Source organism: Amblyomma americanum, chromosome 4, assembly GCF_052857255.1.
Source record: "Amblyomma americanum isolate KBUSLIRL-KWMA chromosome 4, ASM5285725v1, whole genome shotgun sequence".
In the NCBI taxonomy this organism is placed as follows: Eukaryota; Metazoa; Arthropoda; class Arachnida; order Ixodida; family Ixodidae; genus Amblyomma; species Amblyomma americanum.
This window is the reverse complement of record NC_135500.1, coordinates 141,354,286-141,373,228: the sequence shown is the minus strand read 5'-3', so window position 1 is coordinate 141,373,228 and position 18,943 is coordinate 141,354,286. Positions and strand designations below refer to the sequence as shown.

Here is an 18,943-nt window from a genome sequence, read left to right as displayed (position 1 = left end):
AGAGGCTTCTCGTGGCGTGGTCATCAGCTGTGCTGTCGGCAGAGTGCAGTGGTAAACGCCCGGCCCGACGGTCCACTACGGCGACATTTGCAGCTGCTGCGACCTGCACTCTTCGACCCGAAGAGATGCTGTCTATTCGGCTTAGATAGCCCACAAGAAAGCTATCCGACACGCTCTTCTGAAAGCTAGTAAGCATGCGTCGATGACTTACGTTAGTAACGTAAACGCGTGCACCGGTGGCGTATTACTGCTTGGGAGTACGGCCTCTTGCCAAGCCAACGCAAAACACTCCAGCGTCAGCAGCTGTTCATGTCTAGAAATAAACGATCAGCAATCATCACGCACACGTCATCCGCACAGTGCATGTAGAAATGCATGCACAGTTTACTGAAAGGCAGGTGTTAACGTGGGCGGGTCATTCAGGTGCAGTCAGACAGGAATAACTGAATTTCAAGAAGCGTTTAAAGTAAACGGTGATCGCCACGGTGTCTGAGCTATGATAAATGTGTTGTCATTGTAAATCATTGACGCTTTCTGTGCCGTGACTTGGATGTTCCGTGCCATCGTGTATTAAGAGAACCGTTAGGTGCTTGTGCTAAACGTTATGGTTTTTCCCTTTCCGCAAACACAGTTCAACATGGACGTGTTCAACCGGCTAAGGACCACAGTATCAAACCTGAGCACCGTGTTACCAGGCAATCCAGTGACACGGGAGTACGAAATCGTCAAACATGTGGGCAGTGCTGGGCCCGGGCTCCTGTGGAAAGTATTTCAAGCCACAAAGCGAAGCACCAAAGAGGTACTCACTTGCTCATGCGATGTGCGCTCTGTGTTCTAGGAGTATATTTGCACAGTGGCGGTAAATCTCCCGACAGCTTATTATAGTGAATATACCTACAAACGACTAAATGACTTTTGCAAGCTTAACTAGTTAGATGATCTAGTTGTGCTCATTTGGCTGAGCTGCTGTTTTGGCTATCAAGTTGTATGTTAATTATTTGCAAATAAGCAGGTGCTGCAATGTGCAGGAGTCGACCTGCATGGAACTATTCATTGTTTTTGTGTGGTTTATAACACCCAATAGCAATGTTTACCTCTTGACAGTAATTTTGTAACTGCCTTAATTCTTTTGATTACAGGAAGCAGCTGTGTTTGTCCTTGAAAAGAAGCTTTTAGACCGCTATTCGAAGAGGGATAGAGAGCACATAATTGAACTTCTCAAGCAAGGAGTGGCTCAATTAACACGCCTTCGGCATCCGAGCATTCTCACGGTTCAGCATCCCATGGAAGAATCGAGGTGACACCACATTCTGGCACTCCTCTACTATGACCCATTTTGAGAAGATGGGCACAATGAATGTAGAATTCAAAATGAAACCTGAAATGCCATGCTTTTTTGGAGTGACTGGGGCTCAGTTGTTCGCATATTGAGGAATGGTTAATGGAGGTTTAACATCCCAAAGTGTCTCAGGCTATCAGGGACACCGTAGTGAAGGGCTCCAGAAATTTTGACCGCCTGGGGTTCTTTAATGCGCACTGACATCGCACAGTACACGGGCCTCTAGAATTTCGCCTCAATCGAAATGCGACCGCTGCGGCCGGGATGAAACCCGCGTCTCGCGGTTCAGCAGCCGAGCACCATAACCACTGAGCGACCGCGACGGCTTGCATATTGAGAAATGAATGTATATCTACCGATACTCATGACAAAAAACATCAAGCTAGCGGCATTGTGAATGTGTTTAAATTACACTTTACAATCTGTGTTGCATTGGCATCAGCTTGTTAGTATGAAGTTCCTTCAGAAGTTGCACTTTTAAACCACTTAGAACCATGGTTAAAAATGAAAAATCAAGCAACCTGCACTGCTAATACCTCTTTTTGTGTGTGCAGGGAAAGTCTGGCATTTGCAACAGAGCCAGTGTTCTGCAGTTTAGCCAACGTCCTCGGCGAAAATGAGAACATGCCCATTCCACCTCCTTCTGAGTTGAAGGATTATCAACTGTACGATGTAGAAATCAAGTACGGCTTTTTACAGGTACGTTTTGCACAACTTTAATTTGTTGACAAACAATACTGACAATACGCAGTCGTGTAGCACTCAAGTGAGGTTCTTGATATACTTTTATGTGACATTAGCAGTTGTATACCTATTCTTTCATCGCTCAGAAAGATGGAAATGAATGGTTCTTCCTGCCAAACTGCTGACTGTGCACTCAAACATTGCACAGAAGTGGCATTCAATAAAGAATTTAGTTTTATACCATCGTCTAGGTGTTACCTGTTTTGGAAAGAATGGACTGTAAATGTGCATTTTCTCTGCTATGCTGCTGAGCCAGAAAAGATTTTTTTCGCTGCTGAAAACCATGCTGTCATTTGTTGCTGTTGAAGTAAAACTTCAGCTGCCCCATGCCCCCCACCTCACCTGTGCATTTTACTGTTGCATCCCTATCACTGTCATGACAGGATCTGTGGCTCTGTATCAAAGTGCAGTGTATCGCCAGGGTTACATATGCACACTTAGACAACACCGTTTGGGTAGACAAAGAAACCTGTAAGTGCTTGACAGTAAATTATAATAGCAGCAATAGTAATTTCACGGTGCCATTTACAGGTCATATTCCAGTGAATCGAAGCCAAAAGGGATGTTCGTTTCTCAAATTTTTGTCAGTCATCACAATATTGGGTGTTGACCTTTACATGTGTAATCTTTGCTTACTCTCATGTGGCATTACAAGGTCGATATACATTTGCACCCAACCCATATTCAAATGAATGTAGTGTGCCTATCCTCCTGAGCAGTTGACAGTTTTGGTCTGGGCGCCCAGCCATTTTGGAAATGCCAGATTAGCAATACAGAATTCTCATTCCTGCACTTGTCTGTGTTAATGTATGCGTTTGTGCAGACACTTTTGCTTTTTGGAGATCGGTCATAATGGAAAGCATTTCAAGCCTTCAAACACTTGGTAATTGTAGACTACTGCTGTGAATGGGAGGTCAAAATAATTTTGGTTAAACACAGTTTCCCGAAATGTAAAAAATAGCATGTCAGGTTCTGGCTGTGTGTCGAGCCGTAACTAATCACAGATGAACTCTTTATGGACGCAGTACTCTTCTCACTGTATTGCAGTAAATGAGAGGGAGAGAGAAATTAGCAGATTGTTTTGGTGACTACTTGTATACCAGCTGTTTTTTCACAGCTGTTGTGACTAGGCCTTGTCAAGACCTTGTGGTCGTCGTCACAGAATGAAATCACCATGTAGCAGGGTCAAATGATGCAGTGTTATTGGTCTCATGAATGGTCATGTGACTGAATCCCCAAACTCATGCCTTCGTCACATTCTTGCTTCCACATCTCTTTTACGCTTACAGTTGATGCTGAAGCTTTTACTCTATTACGTGACTGCCTTTTCAGCCATGCTTGTCTAGCTGAGGATCGCGTGCCGGGAAGAGCTGCCAACCAAACTTTTATATCTCCAGCTCATGCACTCAACTTTTAAACTTCTAGGTCTCCGAAGGTTTAGCATTTCTTCACAACGACGTCAAGCGCCTCCACCGTAACCTGTGCCCACAGTCAATAGTGGTCAACAAGAAAGGTGCCTGGAAGATTGCTGGGTTCGACTTCAGCGTAGGTGCCAACAATCCACAGGACCCGCAGGTGGGCCCCTTTTACTCTGCTTCATAAAACACAGCATCTGTGTAGCCAGACACACTGTTGCTAGCTTAGAAAGGACAGCTGGGAGGTAGGCTGCCGTAACTCAGAAAAGGCTGTGCTTGAGATTTTCAGTGCGAAAGTACTACTTCACGGAGTCAAACCCAACCAAGAATATTGTGGCATCCCTGACCTTCAGGGTGCAGAAATAAAATAAATATTGCTGCGACTGGGTTTCGAACCCGCGGCGGCACGAACAGATCTGTTTCGCTGGCCACTGCATAAAAGCACTATGTTATCGCCGTAGCCGATCATGCCTCGTGTTGAAGAGCAGCACACTCTTGCACTCTGCATTGCACATCGTCTTCATCAACTTCCATCTGCGGCGCGAACAGATCAGATCAGCTTAACCAGAGTCTAATATTGTCGCCAGACGTGCTGACAACCCAGCAAAGCAAAATCATGAGGCAGCCAGGCTAAACACATGCTTTCGCATGTCTACTCGGTTTAATTGCATTAAAACCCTACCACATTTTTTTCCTCTTTGCTTCATCTTTCATTGCCACGGCTGCCTTCTTAAAGCTAGCATGATATTCATGCTCTTGAGTTCTGCTTTCAAGCTGAAACCTTTGAATAGCCATGTTTTCAGCCATAATTTCAGTCTCCCTGCATGTATATGTGGCATAGTATAGCCAATGGCAAGCTCAGCTCATTGTTTGAAAAGCCATGTTTTCAGCCATATTTTCAGTTTCCTTACATGTGTATGTGGCACAGCATAACCACTGACAAGCTCAGCTCATTGTGGATTAAACTACATCTTACAGACATTTGCTGACATCTCAGGCTGACCAATTTGAACCTATCTAATGTTACTGGCTTGCTGTGACCACAGGTGTTCTACACATTAGCATTTTACCTGGAAATTTTTTTGTCGAATTGTTTTTGTCGTACTGACTGTGCCAGTTAGAAATCGCCAGTAATTTTGGTGCAGCCTTGGTTGTTTACTATAGCAGTGAGATATACCTGCCCAGAAAATGGTGCCTAAAAAGTACGAGATGCTGTTCTACCATGCCGTCGCTTGATGCACAGCCCACATACCGGAGTCTGAACCTGGAGCCAGACCTGCCACCTGTGGCTCAGCCAGACCTGAATTACCTGGCACCAGAATGCATCCTGGCGGACTCCAACGACTCTGCGAGCGACATGTTCAGCCTGGGCGTTCTCGTCTATGCCGTCTACAACAAGGGCAGCACCCTGTATGATGCCAACAGCAGCGTGGCTGCGCTCAAGCAGTGCATAAACAAGGTGACTAAAACTTGATGCATTACGCTCGAGGTGCATGTATCCGTGTCGCTCACCAGTGTCTTCTTCCTCAGCACTTGAAGCATCTGTCTGCTGGAAGGCTTGGCTCCCTGCCCGAAGATGCCAAGGAGCACGTGAGGATGCTGCTCAGCGTAACACCAGACATTAGACCCGATGCGCACCAGTTCTCTAAAGTGAGTGCCACCTTGTGTAGAGGTTGTTCATTCCAACCTGTTCTCAGCACCTATAATTTCAGTTTATTTGCCACATTACACAGCTAGATTCAAGGTTGCTAGTTGAACTATGACCTTAGTTTTGTGCAGAAGTTCTGAAACTGTATTGCACAAAACGGTTCCTTGGAATGCTTTTCGGGTTTCCCGAGCACCTAAGTCCATGCATGCTTAAAGCTGAAAACCTTTAATTCAGCCACTTTACATTGGTGCTGACCATACTGTAATTGCTTGTACCAAACTGTTTCGATCTGCAGCCAGTTATTATTAATTGAATCTGAGCATGATTTGAGGGGCTATGCATCTTCATGCTCATTTTTGAATGAAATTTAGATGGGAAGGGAGAGAAGCCAAGATATGTGGGGTTTCTTAGCACCTTATGAAAGCCATTGGGGGGCTCTCAACGGCCAAAAAGATTGAGAATCCCTACTTTATTGCTTTGCTTATCAGAAGCATACACATAACTTTTTGCACGACTGGCGATGTTATTGACACAAATGGTGGGGCTTTTGCCGCATTCCTATTGCTCAACAGTGATACTTCCTTTTTGCTATCTACACCTTTGGTGACAGTCCGAGAAACATACAAACTGACGTGATCACAGTGAACAAATACTGCATGCATGCAGACAAGCACCTTTCTGCTCGCTGTAGCATGCAGTAAGTGGTGCGCAGTCATTTGTTAGCAGGGGTGCTACCAAACGTTGCTTTAACAATCTGACTTCCGTCTCCAGCTGAAGTTCTTGGAGGATGTGGGTGTGAAGACGCTACAGTACTTGGACTCCCTCTACCAGTGGGACAACCTCCAGAAGTCTCATGTGTACAAGGGACTGCCCCAAGTGCTTGCCCAGATGCCCAAGGTGCGACAGTGCCACACCAGGCAGGGTTGCGTGATATTCCTGCCCTTTTGCCTTGGTCGTAACTTGTGATTATACTGAGTTCCTTCTCTAATTAATGGTGCGTTAAACTTCTGCACTGTCTGTGTCTATTCTAAATTTGCTTTCCTTGTCCTGTTGGCTGTGTTTGGTTTTTGCTATGAGGTTACTGTTACTACTTGTGTCGTGTACTGGTGTTGCAAATTACTTTGTTTTGCCATTCTTGAAAGAGTACAGAAGTGCACCTGTAATTTCAAAAGCAAAGTTGTGGAGCCTCCGGTGGAAATGTGTTTTCAAAGCTGTGCTGTACATTTCTATTAGTCTTCCAAGTCACCCATAAGCCTCTTATAATGTTGTGCAGGCACATATTGCTCCTACTGATGCAACAGATGAACCTTTCAGTGGTAAAAGGCAAGCACATTATTGTTATTATTTTTTGTTGAACATATCTTCTCCACAAAGCTGTGTTTTTGTACCTTTCAGGCTACCCATACAGCTCTAGAATGAGATCACTTGCACAAACTGCACTGTTGAGCTGCTCAGTTCAGCGGAGAATGATGTCGATTATATTAGGAATGGATCTCGCATGATAGGCTTTTTGGTCTGGGTTACTAGAGAGCCTTGTCAAAATGGATATGTTTCAAAGCACAGGGTTCTCACAGAAATAATAAAAATGTTCTTGGGAGAAATGTCTTGCCTAAACTCTGCGATAGTAACGTATAGCCTGAGGAGGGCAATAATGTATCAATTAAATGCTGGCTGTAGAATCCCGCTATTATGTTCCCGGGTGCTGAGTTTTCCCGGCTGCTAGGTTTTTGTGAGCCAGTCCTTTCCAAGCTCCCATATAAACCCATGCAATACAAACTCGATTGTTACATGTTACTCTGACAGCATTTCCGCAGGCTACGTTGCGAACGTCACTTCACGATTGTGCTTTAGCCTGTGCCGGTATATTTACAGCCAACATTCAGTGCACGCAAAGGCAACGGCGCACAGGCCAAAGCGGGATTCGGCTGCCACCGCCTTCGGCGGCTTCCAGCTTGTTTAAACCCGCCCCGATGCCACACACGCTTGTTGATGCAGATCCATCGCCACTGCAGCGAGAGTATGAACGACAGAAGGCGTGAAAACTAAACTATGCCACGGCAGACACCGCGCGGGCAGCAGCACTGCACGAGGTGCTGTTGTGCTGGTTGGCTCCAAGGCATGTTTCTTTCATCCTCGTTCTCCTTGTCGCCTGCAGCTTAAAAACGAAATTTTTAGGCTCCCACAACCGCGGATATAGGATTTTATAGGATTAAAGCGGCCGTTGCGAAAACAGCATAGAAGCGCGCAGGTGTTCCCCAGCTTTGCCTGCTCCGAGTGCTACCTCTCCACTGCTGCCTCCCTTCTTTCGGCAGCTGCTCATGCATACGAGCCATCACAGGTTGTTTAGGACATTCTAAACGTGCAGACAATCACGAGTCACAAAGCCTTGCAAGTTGCAGAGGATTTGCCCCTGCTGCAAGGCTAAGCTAGTTTGAGCTTATATAAGGGCATGCAGGGCTTTGCCATAAGCACACACTAGAAGTAAAAGAAAGTGAAGTGGTAGACGACAGTACATTTTTTTTTACACACGCGCTTCCCGGCTACTAGTACACTTTCTAGCTGTTATGCCTTTTTTTTTTTTGCGGTCCTGTGAAAAACACAACAGCGCTGGTTATACTGTATTTGCTGATTTAGGATAGCTCTGCTGGCACTGTCTTTTCACTGGATCTTTGAATGGCTGTCTAAGTTTTCTTTTTAAAAATTTGTTTTGTTTTGTTTGCAGGTATTTGATTGGTTGAGAACTATGTTGCCTGTAACAAGCATTTGGCTGTGCAGCTTGTCACCTTCAAAACCCAGCTCTTTTGGCTTCATTGCCTGCTGTTGTACTGACATTACACGTGGCCGTGAGACTGCCTCATTTCAGTGCTAGGCACTGGTGAGGAGGGTGTAAGAAGCATGGTTTCTGCTGTGCTTTCTGAGGCTTACTCCATGAAGTGAATTTATTGAGGCACTTAAAGAGGCCACTAATGCTTCCATTTGTGGAAAACAGCTTTGGAGCAATATTTTCTTCCAGTTCTGAGCCTTACATCAGGAGTTTGCGCTCTGTTCTCTTTCTGGTTGCGATTGCAGCGAGTGGCACTGCACCGCGTGCTACCGTGCCTGGCCAAGGAGTACGCCAATGTGGACATGGTGCCGTTTGTGCTGCCCAGCGTGCTACTCATCGCTGAGCAGGCCACCAAGGAAGAGTTCTGCTCTGTCATCCTGCCGGACCTGATCCCAATCTTCAGGCTCAGAGAACCTGTGCAGGTATGCACGTGCCTGTGGGCGGATCATGCTGCTGCCATGTTTCTGGCTTTTGAAGTCGTGTCCTATTTTACATTACATGATGGTGCCTGTTCTGTGACCATTCTCATGTCATGCGTTAAGTTCCATCTGCCAGCTACCCAACTGCTTGCTGTGCACTTGCATAAAAATTAACAATGGTAGTAACAGAACAGCCGAAACATTGTGGCAGAACTTGGCTGGACAGTATGGGCAAAATTAATGGCTTCAAAAAGCACCATTGGCGGCCTTCCTTCCCAGTTTTGTCTGCAGGAGATGGCAGTGGGTCTCAGAGCTTTTCCCTTGGGCACGAAATTTTAGAGGCAGACTGCGATAATGTTTAAAGCAGCTGAGTTGTGCAAAATGAAAGTGGACTGCTAACTGCAGCAAAATTTTAAATATTCGCTGTTGCAGGTAAAGTGTCAGATATCTGACTTCATCTTTTTCATTTTCTTGCATTGTATTTTTAGAAATGCGCTCGAAACTTGAAGTTGTTTCACTTTCAATTTTATTGACAATGGTTTTCATTGTTTTCCTAATTCCAGCGAAAAGTAAGCAAGCTCTCTGTTGGTTGAAAAGAGCAAGCTGGGCCTGGTCATGAACTGTTAAATGTTAAGCTTATTCCTTTGTTTTCTTGCAGATACTGCTGATTTTCATGCAGAAAATGGAGCTACTTTTGACCAAGTGCCCTCCTGACGACATCAAGAACCACGTCCTGCCAATGATTTATGGGTCACTTGAATCAGATGCGCAGCAGATTCAGGTATGACAAACAAAAACTGTTGTGATGAGCTGTGGTGTAACTACAGACAGCTGATTATAGCAAAGATTTCAGGATCATTAACAACGGTCTTCTTAAAAGATCCATGTCTTGGAGCATGCGATTGGTTCGACATGTTGTTAGTGTGTGTATGTGAGCGATTCAACAAACAGATTTCACAAACTGCACCCAACTTCATGATCAACTTGGTTGCTCACTTGCCACTTCTTTTTTTCTCGTTCCATATAGGAGCTATGCCTCAACATCATTCCAGACTTCGCCCATCTGATAGACTACCCATCTATGAAGAATGCCCTGCTGCCTAGGATTAAAAGGCTGTGCCTTCAGACAAGTTTCCTGTCGGTATGACTAATGTGCTGTTGCTATGCGCATTTTACTATGTACAGTAGAATCTCGTCGATCATTTTCTAAACAATGTGGGGGTGGGAGAAAGTGTCATCCGAGGAAATGTTTTATCCAAAACCACTGGTATTTTGAAAAATGCGATTAGAATTAAGTGCAAGGCATTTATTCACACTTTCGCTACCTGTATTAGACGGTTATTGTTTTCCGCAACATCTGAAAAGCGTTTATGGTGCTTGTAGGCTTCTGTCAGCATTTGTGTTATCCTTAGCGTGAAAGAAACTTCATCACATATCGAGTCCAGTGGCAGCATTGGCGAAAGTAGCTGCAAGCTCCTTGTGTCACTGTTGTCACTTTCGAATGATGCTTCATCCCATGGCATGCTTGTGCTGTTGAGAAGCCGCTCAGCCCCCTGTTCGCTTATCGTTTTCGTTTTTTTAACGTTTTGTCTGATTGCACCAATGCACGTGGAGAAGCTGCCCTGGCAGCTCTCCGTCGCTGTGTACCAGGCTCGGCCCGCTCATGTGTTCGCTAAATGTATCATACGATCAGAATTCGACGAAATTATAAACATACTTACAGGGAAATAATATTTTCTGGAAGCATGCTAACCAGAAGAAAAACGGTGTAACTCTGTGGAACATTTGCTTTGCTCACGATTTTGAGTGCAAGAACCGGGAATACATTAACAAGGTTCTGCCGTACCTGGTGTAGTATGGTGGAGATCAGCATTGTAGATTACGAGTACTTCTGCTTGATTAAAAAAAGATGGAACGAAGCTGCCGTCTCCTGGCTGCTTTCATAGTCTGAATAACTTTTATTCATGCGGCATGTTTTTATGTGAAAAAGTTTTTGCAAGTCCCATAGTTTATGGGCTGTAATTGGGACTTCTTGTATCAGTTACAATGAGAGTGTGAATAAGGTTTTTCTCAGCATATGGTAAGTATTGGGAAAAAAGCAAGGACCAAAAAACTGGCATAAAAGATAAGTAATGTGTGCAGTGAAAGTAATAAACAGAAGTAGTAGCAGTTGCATGTTATGGTAAATTGCAAAAACAGAAAATACATATTAAAACTGCAAAATGTTAATGAAATAACACTTTAGTGCATACAAAATATATGAGATTTTAAGTTCATGCTATTAATGTAAGTAATAAATGAAACTTTTGATTGACAACTGTCCTGTTTCAGTGATACCTGCTCCTAATGCAGTGGAGGTGTAATGAGGGGACCATCATTTCAAGAGGGCTTAATTATTAAGCAGTCACAGCAATATGTGGTCAGCCCTGCTTAACATCATACGAACCTACCCCTGAATGTTGATTGCAGAGTGACTGTGCACACTTCACTTTCACGTTCTTTTCTGGTTTGCAAAAGCTGCGTTCTTAATGTAATGGCATAGTGTTCATTAGCTAAGAACACTCATCAGTCCATCTTGCATGACAATATTTTCCCCTAGTGTCCCTTACAAAGTTATAAAGGAAAGCAAGAGCTGCAAACCATGAATTGGGTTGGCTTTAATAATATACTATATATTATGTAGACGAGCATTTTTAGGCTTGTTGTTTAGGCTTGTAGCAATTGATTTCGCTAATTCAACCATGTGCTGTGTGACGGCATTGCTGCACTTAACTCTGAGGAACTGCTCTTTAAGTAGGAGTCCCTGAATACGTGTGATATGTTGGTTCTGCTGGGTCTTGTGACCCTGCCAAGTTATGTAGGTGCTTCATGTGATAGGGTGTGTCGCGTACGCTTATTAGTACAAGCTGATTTCATGTTTTCTTTTTCCTTTTCTGCTGGTTAAGTTGATATCTGTAGTAATACACAAGGCTGTGAGGTAGGCTGTCCTCCAAATTTTTTTTTATTTTGCAGTGCCTGCTTGCGCATCCTCCTCATTTATTACTATATATCATTATTCCAGGTGCGCGTCAACTGCCTGGTGTGCTTAGGAAAGCTGCTTGAGCACCTGGATAAGTGGCTAGTGCTTGATGAAATCCTTCCTGTGCTGCCCGAGATACGATCCAAAGAGCCTGCAGTCCTCATGGGGATACTCGGTACGGTCTTTTTTTTTTCATTTTGTGCTTGACTCTCAAGGTGGTCATGATCATACACGGTGCAGGGCACCAGAGGGTGCTAATGTCTTTACACTTTACATGCTGATCACGTAAAGATAACAGGTGGCACATACTAATTGCATTGTAGCAATCTGCCAAGGCATGATTCCGTTCACATTTTGACGCAAAGATCGTTTCACTTGACAAGATGTGCAGTATGATAAGCTATAGCTGTTGATGTGTCATTATTCTGTAGGAATATACTGTACTCTGTATCTAACAGAGCCAGCAAGACTGAATGTTTTATACAATAGCCGAGCTCTGCAGATTATGTCAGAATGTGTAATATGATACTAATATCAGCTTGCACATTTTACTGAACGACGACGTGCCAGCAGCCAACCAGTTGGGAATGGAGTATGTTCAGTATATATCCGCATTTCCTATCTCATCCATGAAGATTGCTACAGCAAAGCCGCTCAGTACCCAAAGGTCACATTTTCAACTTGAGCATTGTAACAGGGCGCTAAGCATTGTGTTGCCTGCACGATGGGTGGTAACATACATCGAGTGGTTCAGTTTAACCAGAAAGTTCTACCGTAGCCGATGTGTGCAACTCTTAGCCTTCAAATGCAAAACCTCACAATGCCTTCCACTCGTGCCATCCAGGCATCTACAAACTGGCCATGTCACATAAAAAGCTGGGGCTCACCAAGGACGTGATGGCATGCAAGGTGATCCCGTTTCTGATGCCACTGACCATTGAGAATGGGCTGACACTCAACCAATTTCAAGCCATCATGGGCGTCGTCAAGGACATGGTCGCCGCTGTCGAGCTGGAACACAGAGCAAAACTCGAGCAGCTCAACTCCATAAAACAGGAGCAGAGGTCTGTGCACTGCCCTGCCATTTTACTTTCGGGCTTCCTGCTTGTTTTTCCACTGTTATAGGAAAAGATGCTTCAGTGTGAGCTTTTCTTTTAACAGTGTAAACAGCCGTGAGTACAGCTCATTGGACAGTATTGCTCGCTTTGACAGCTTTGAGAGATTTTTTCATCTCTGGCTTGCTCGGTTTGATATCTGTGATGTCTGGTAGAGCATTTGAAGTCAAACTTGTGCACTTCATGCAATACTACCACTTTCTTGTGTAAATCTTGTGCATGTTGCAATGCAGCGTTGCTTGCAGTGCAGCGTTATTGCAGTGCAGAGATGGCGAGATATCGGCGCTGCACACGTTGCCTGCTGCTTAATTAAGGAAAGGTGCATGGTGTGCCTGCTCGTGGCATTGGTAACAGCTATGCTGTAGAAGGAGCAAGTTGAGAGATGCACGGCTGTACTGCTTGGCACCTTCAAAGCGCTCTGCGCTGTATGGAAAGCAGAAATCGAAAAAAAAAAACATTTTCTTCAGCACACATGCAAGCAGACAAACACACACACACACCTAGCATGCTCACATGTATTTTTTAGACGCACTTCTGATAAGAGGAACAATTTCTCTGTGGTTCCTTCAAGTCTATAGTGAAATTTCTTCAAGCTGCATGATCAGTTGTGCAAGTTCTTGCATTCGCGATCAACTGTGCAAAACCTTTCTTGCTTCTCGGCCAATGTAAAACTTGGAAATCTCAGTGTGCGTTGCAAAGTCTTGGTCCTTTTTCAAGTTACAAAATTTCTAATGCTGGGAGTAGCTTTATACTCTTTTGCTATTATTCCATTGTGTTCTGGGTTATAGACTTTTGAAATGTATCATACCAATATTTACATTGCTTGCACATGAAATGTGGCATTATGTTTGATCGACACAGTGTTTAATTGCTCATTCCAATGTCTGCTTGGTTTTAATTGCAGAGTTTAAAAAAATGTCTTATGGTTTTATCCTAGGTGCTGGCCATTCGTTTTGTTCTGTGACCTAAAGTACTTCCAAGCAGGCCTGTGCCAACTGCTTGGTGCATGGGTACATATAGAGCCCCCACTTAAATAACCAAGGGCCTCAAAGGCAGGCTGTGTCACTTGTGAAAAGAGAGGTTCAGTTTGGTGGCATGCACTTCTCTCAAGAGGACACGACATGCCAGCAATTGTTTAATTTCAGAAGGCATTATATGCGAAGCCTAGTTGGCAGTGTCAGAAAACCGCGACAAACAAGGTTGCTGACAATGTTGTGTGTGGTTCAGGCTTTCTGTTGTTATTAGAGCGAAGTATATAATCCTCTTTTTATGTATCCTTACAGCTCAGCGATGGAGATAGCCAATCCCAACGAAATTGTTCCTGGTCTCACACTTTCAGGCAAGGCCAACTCTACGGTATGTGGAAAGAGGACTGTTCATAACATTGTGGGCATAAACAGTGTGGCTCATTAGGTTTCTCATTATTCTGTTTTTCCCTTTAATTTTTTTAGACAAGCAGTGTGTATGATGACCTAGGCATATCCAATTTCTCTGCTCAGTCACCCAATGCCAATGCCACAAAGTCACCAACACAAAAGGCCAAGGTAAGAGGACTCATAACAAAACTTGGCAGGCCATTGCATTCTTTTGCTTAGCATTATTGGTACAATAACGCAGTTTAGGGCAATGATTGTCAAGATGCTTGAGCAAAGGTAGTAGTAGTTCTCGAGTTGTACATCTTTATGTGCACCAGAATAGAGTGCTGGGCTAGCGAGATTTAGCTGCATACTAAATAAAGCTTGAGCCATTGCTTACATCAGTGTCAGCTTGACAGAGCCAGTTTGTCGTGTCACTCATTCATTTTTGACATGCTGCATATATGGGCAAAACTTTTGAATATAGTGCTTGCGTGTTTTTCGGAGCTTTTAAACATGGAACTTCTCCCCGTCTTTAACATAGTGTTAAGGACGCATAGTGTTGTGGATGCGGTGGATGCATAAGTCACTATGAATTTGTCAGATGTGCTAGATATTTATTGCTTCTGAGGTTATCGGCAGCAAAGTGGAGAGCAAAGGCCATCGAGTTTTTTTCTTTTGCAGCTTTAAACGTTTGCCTGTCAGGCAGGGTTCAGCAGTGCCGAGCAGTTTCCAACAGACCAGTGCTGCATAATAATTGGTGCTTAAACATACTTCACTGCAATGCAGAGACTTGTTTTATACTACTAAAAAGAGAGAATTCTGTTGGTTTGGTGCCCCATTTACTATTCCTGTCATGTCTCTCAAAATGACGCAGCAACAGTCTCTCACCATAGAAGAAAAGCAGAGGCTAGCCCGTGAGCAAGAATTCCAGCAGCGTGTGCAGTCACAGCCATCGCTGATTCCCGCCAAGCCCACTCCTGCGCGGCCAGTGCACGAACCCAAGGACCTCACATCCACCCTTATCAACTCCAACTTGGCCTCGCTCAATATCCGCAGCCCGAGTGGATCATCCAATCCATTTGGGAGCTCACCCGGCTTTGGAACATCGCCTGCCGGTGACTTCTCTGCAACTGTACCGCCAGCAGCGAGCATGCCTCAGTGGACATTCCAGACCCAGCAGGCCATGCCATCGCCAATGGGAATGCCTTCGCGTTTCGTGACACCGTCGCCACAGCCGAAGCAGCAACAGCAGCAGGTTAACATGTCAGCCTTCGACAGCCTGTTCCCTCGCACGAGTTCGGGGCCGCCGATGGGTGCGCCACGACCCACGCTCAACCAAATGGCAGCACCCGCAAGTTTTGGGAACTTTGTGAGTGCCCCGCCAGTGCAGAATTCAGCACCTGTGAAGCCCTTGTCCAAGAGCGAAATGGATGACTTTCTCAGCTGAGCATTCGATGCTAGAGGGACAGCTTCTTGGCATTGTTTGAAAAGGACTGGGAATGTGAGACTGCGCATGTAGCAGCTGCCCAGTGCTTTGGGAAGCATAGTGGACTGCGTTGTTGCAAATATCGGTACAATGTGCCAATGGCTTGAACGTGCGGGACATTGAAGAATGGCTTATTTAACGGAATGAACACTGTTATACATTGCCTTGCCCTTGTGCTATGCTTGATGACATGCCTTGGCCATTCAATGCATTAGCTTTGAAACATTTATTGCTTATGACATGCACTGACCGAGAAGCACAATGTGTACTGTTTTTTATGCACCGAGTGGTATGTGCAATGGCAGCCTTGATCGTGGTGTTGATCAAAGCCAGAGAAGCAAGATGTTTCGTGAAAAGGGCAAGTTAAAGGTTATGCAAGTTTTCTGGGAAATGCGACTTCCATGCAGCAGTAATAATGAGTTTCAGGCTACTTGAGTGCTTTATTTGGCTGCATCTGTTGTTTTATTACTCACTCATATTTAGGGTTGTATGACTAGTACTCTTTCATTACTGAATCAAATACGAATTGAATATTTGTACAAAATTAATATTTATATGCGTAAACAGCGAAAAGCTAATGTGAGGGCTATAACTCACGTAGTTAAGGCTGTAGCTTTTGAAAGATGCAACAGTGATCTTCACTATGAGGCATGCAGCATGAAGTCAGCATGTTAACTCTGCGACCCGCATTTCATGCGCCTTGGAAAATTACCTTTTGCTACAGTCTACAACGGTGAACAACCAGTGCCACATCTCATTTGATGAAAGGGACAATAGTCTTGAGCTATGGCCTTATATATCAGGCACAAAGCCATGAAACGCCATAAAACGAACCACATTGCGGCTCTTAACACGCAGACCAAGTGCAGCAGCATGTTGCGCGTCGTCTGAATGGGCCGTTTTTGAAACAGCCATCGAATGAAACTATGGCATGCCCGATTCTAACTTTGTGCCTGTTATTCAAAAACTTTTCGAAAACTTTGAATATGCACTCTTTAATTCATTCAGCAATTCGAATAGAAAGATATTCGATTCAGTCATAGAAAATTTTGAATATTTGCACACCCCTACCCATATTCCTACTGGCTTAGAGGTAGAATCCGTCCCAATGTGCCATTACATCTAAAATTCAGAGATAAATTGTTCACGACACTTGCGTCGAAATGTCAATAGCGTTGTCTTTAAACAGCCACTTGCAATGCTATGTTTGTGCACATAGTTTTCCTGGCGCGAACACTGGGCATTTTACATAAACTGACTCTGCTTATCTCATGAAGTAAATTATATTAAATTATCAACGTTGGTGATCTTGTTTAGGTAATATTTAAACTGTGCTAGCAACCACAGGTACTGTTTCTTTGTTTTTTTTTTATGTAGAAAGCCCTTTTTCAAAAATTTGCGAGCAAAAAAAAAGGATAGGCTTGAAAGGGTAAATTAAATAATTTACTTTTAGCTGTATATGCTTCATGCTGATCAAGCAGTCTGAAAAAGCTTAGTATATAAGAAGCCACACGGTTGTTTCAAGCCAGCTTTATAAGTTTGACCGACACACACAAGAGAAGTGGCCCAGCTGAGGCACTGAAGTTGAGTTGAACGACAGCCCTCCCATGCTCCGTTTACTCCTCTCACTATTCCTCTGGTATATGGACTTCCATACTGGCAGCCCCAGCAGACACCGCAACATGTACACTGAATCAAACTGCCTCCATAACGAACCTAATCTGACAAAGTTTATTTTATTTTAACTTGTTTTCAGTTTAATCGTAAACCCTTTTTCATGATTTAGCGATGTAATGTCACTGAAGTTGCATTTTAATGAGGTTGCACATCACATGCACATACTATAGATACGCTCACGACAAGCATAAGAGAAGGTGCAGGTGCGGTCATAAGTAAACAAACCACGCGATTCCGTTCCAAATGCAATCACAATCATGCCTTCCCTATTGGAAATGAAGAAACATTGTTTGTAAATGAGAAAGCGAACTGGCGTCACTTACCAGAATAGGCACATTGTAGCTGGAAACGCATGAAAAATGTTGGATGTTTCATTTACTTTTGGCTGCACCTGTACATGCAGATGAGATTTCGCTCGCTCTACTGTAGGTCACCAGCATGTGCTCAGGTTCCCTACGTTACACCCTTCATGCACAAACACTGTTGACAGGCCGCAGCGAGCACCAGCTGCTGAAATGAACATACTATTATTGTGCTACCTGTCGTGCAGAGTGCCCACATTTTATGCTTGTGTCACAGGTATCTTGCAGAATGTGTCAGCTACCAGTCACAATTGGGAAACTCCAAACAGAAATGTGCATGGCTCTTGCATGGTTTCCTTGTGCATCGACTGTCTTTTCCGTTGGAATGATGAGCAGCATGTCTTGCACAAGTTGCATCCTTTGATGTGTAAACCTAGATATCTCGTCCAGACAGTGCAAGAAACACTATACCTCATTTCATACATAGCAGGCAACGCTGCGGAAGTAGTGTGTCCGCAAAACAATGTTACTCCGCCTCGTATCAATTTTCTCGTAGCCTCGGTCAGTGTTTGGACGAAAACAAAGATCGGTATAAAATAAAGTGCTAGCATTAGGAATTGCGGTCGAAGCTGTGAGGTGCTCAGTGTTAGTGCCATCTGGCTGTAATTTTCACTGAGAGTAAACTATTTTTTATGCGTGGAAAGGGTCAGAGCGATTCGCCCTACCAGCCACACATCATTACCACCACACTTTTACTTCTCAGTCTTGATGAGCAACGGGATGCAAATCTGGCAAGAGGTAAAACTAAGTGCAGGAGGTTGCCAGTCACAGTACTTGAGATTTGTCGCTACGAAATATGCCTGTGTTCACTTTGGGTGCGGAATTAGTCTGCGCCTGTTCGCGCTAGACTTGGCAGTGTTTACTGCTATGTATGAAACGGAATATAGAATGGAGGAGTTCATCCTTACCTCTATCCATGTTTTTCTTGCAGTTGAGATGAATCCTTTGCTGTTTTCTTTTCTGCCAAGATAATCACTCCATTAATAATTCGAGTAAACAACAAGTGAGATGGCTGCATCAAAATTCTTGAGAGGACAACCTGAATTGCATGCTCTTACCGCTGTCTGCAACAAAATTTGCTATAGTGTGTTCATGGTGGTATGATAGTTTGCTTTGTATATCAGTATTGGAAGATGAGCAGCCTTTGCCCAAGGAGAGAAAAAGGACACTTGCTGCCTGAAATAAAGGCCAGCAAAATGCCCCAGAAATACTCTAGCTTGGTCCAAGGTCAACCCGCCGTAGGTGGCTCAGTGGTAGGGCACTCGCCTACTGAGCCGGAGTTACCGGGCTCGAACCCAGCTGTGGTGGCCAAGTTTCGATGGAGGTGAAACGCAAAAGGCGCTCTTCTCTTACTCTCTCCCTTATCCCTTCCTTTGGTGGGGTTCGGGTGTCCACCGAGATAGAGACAGATACTGTGCCATTTCAGTTCCTCAAAAACCAATTCTCATTTTTTTTTTTCCAAAGTCATTCCAAGGTCACTGCTGCCCCATTTGCCAAGTGTGCACATCACCACCATAGTATTGAAGCAATCTAGCAC

At 44.2% G+C, this 18,943-nt stretch overlaps 1 protein-coding gene across 2 annotated transcripts; it reads left to right on the top strand.

Annotated features, from left to right (window-relative positions):
* Nucleotides 1-48: 48 nt before the first annotated feature.
* LOC144128444 (SCY1-like protein 2) lies at nucleotides 49-15,802 on the top strand. Of its 2 annotated transcripts, none has more exons than XM_077661851.1 (16): nucleotides 49-188; nucleotides 632-799; nucleotides 1,140-1,297; nucleotides 1,894-2,038; nucleotides 3,509-3,658; nucleotides 4,742-4,957; nucleotides 5,029-5,148; nucleotides 5,918-6,043; nucleotides 8,216-8,392; nucleotides 9,048-9,170; nucleotides 9,417-9,530; nucleotides 11,451-11,583; nucleotides 12,253-12,472; nucleotides 13,807-13,879; nucleotides 13,975-14,067; nucleotides 14,759-15,802. In XM_077661851.1, exons 2-16 carry the CDS (start codon nucleotides 638-640, stop codon nucleotides 15,326-15,328), a joined length of 2,580 nt encoding a protein of 859 aa, XP_077517977.1. In that variant the 5' UTR covers nucleotides 49-188; nucleotides 632-637; the 3' UTR covers nucleotides 15,329-15,802. The 2 variants fall into 2 exon arrangements, with proteins under 2 accessions (XP_077517977.1, XP_077517976.1); XM_077661850.1 differs by having other exon boundaries at nucleotides 14,756-15,802.
* The last annotated feature ends 3,141 nt before the right edge of the window (nucleotides 15,803-18,943 follow it).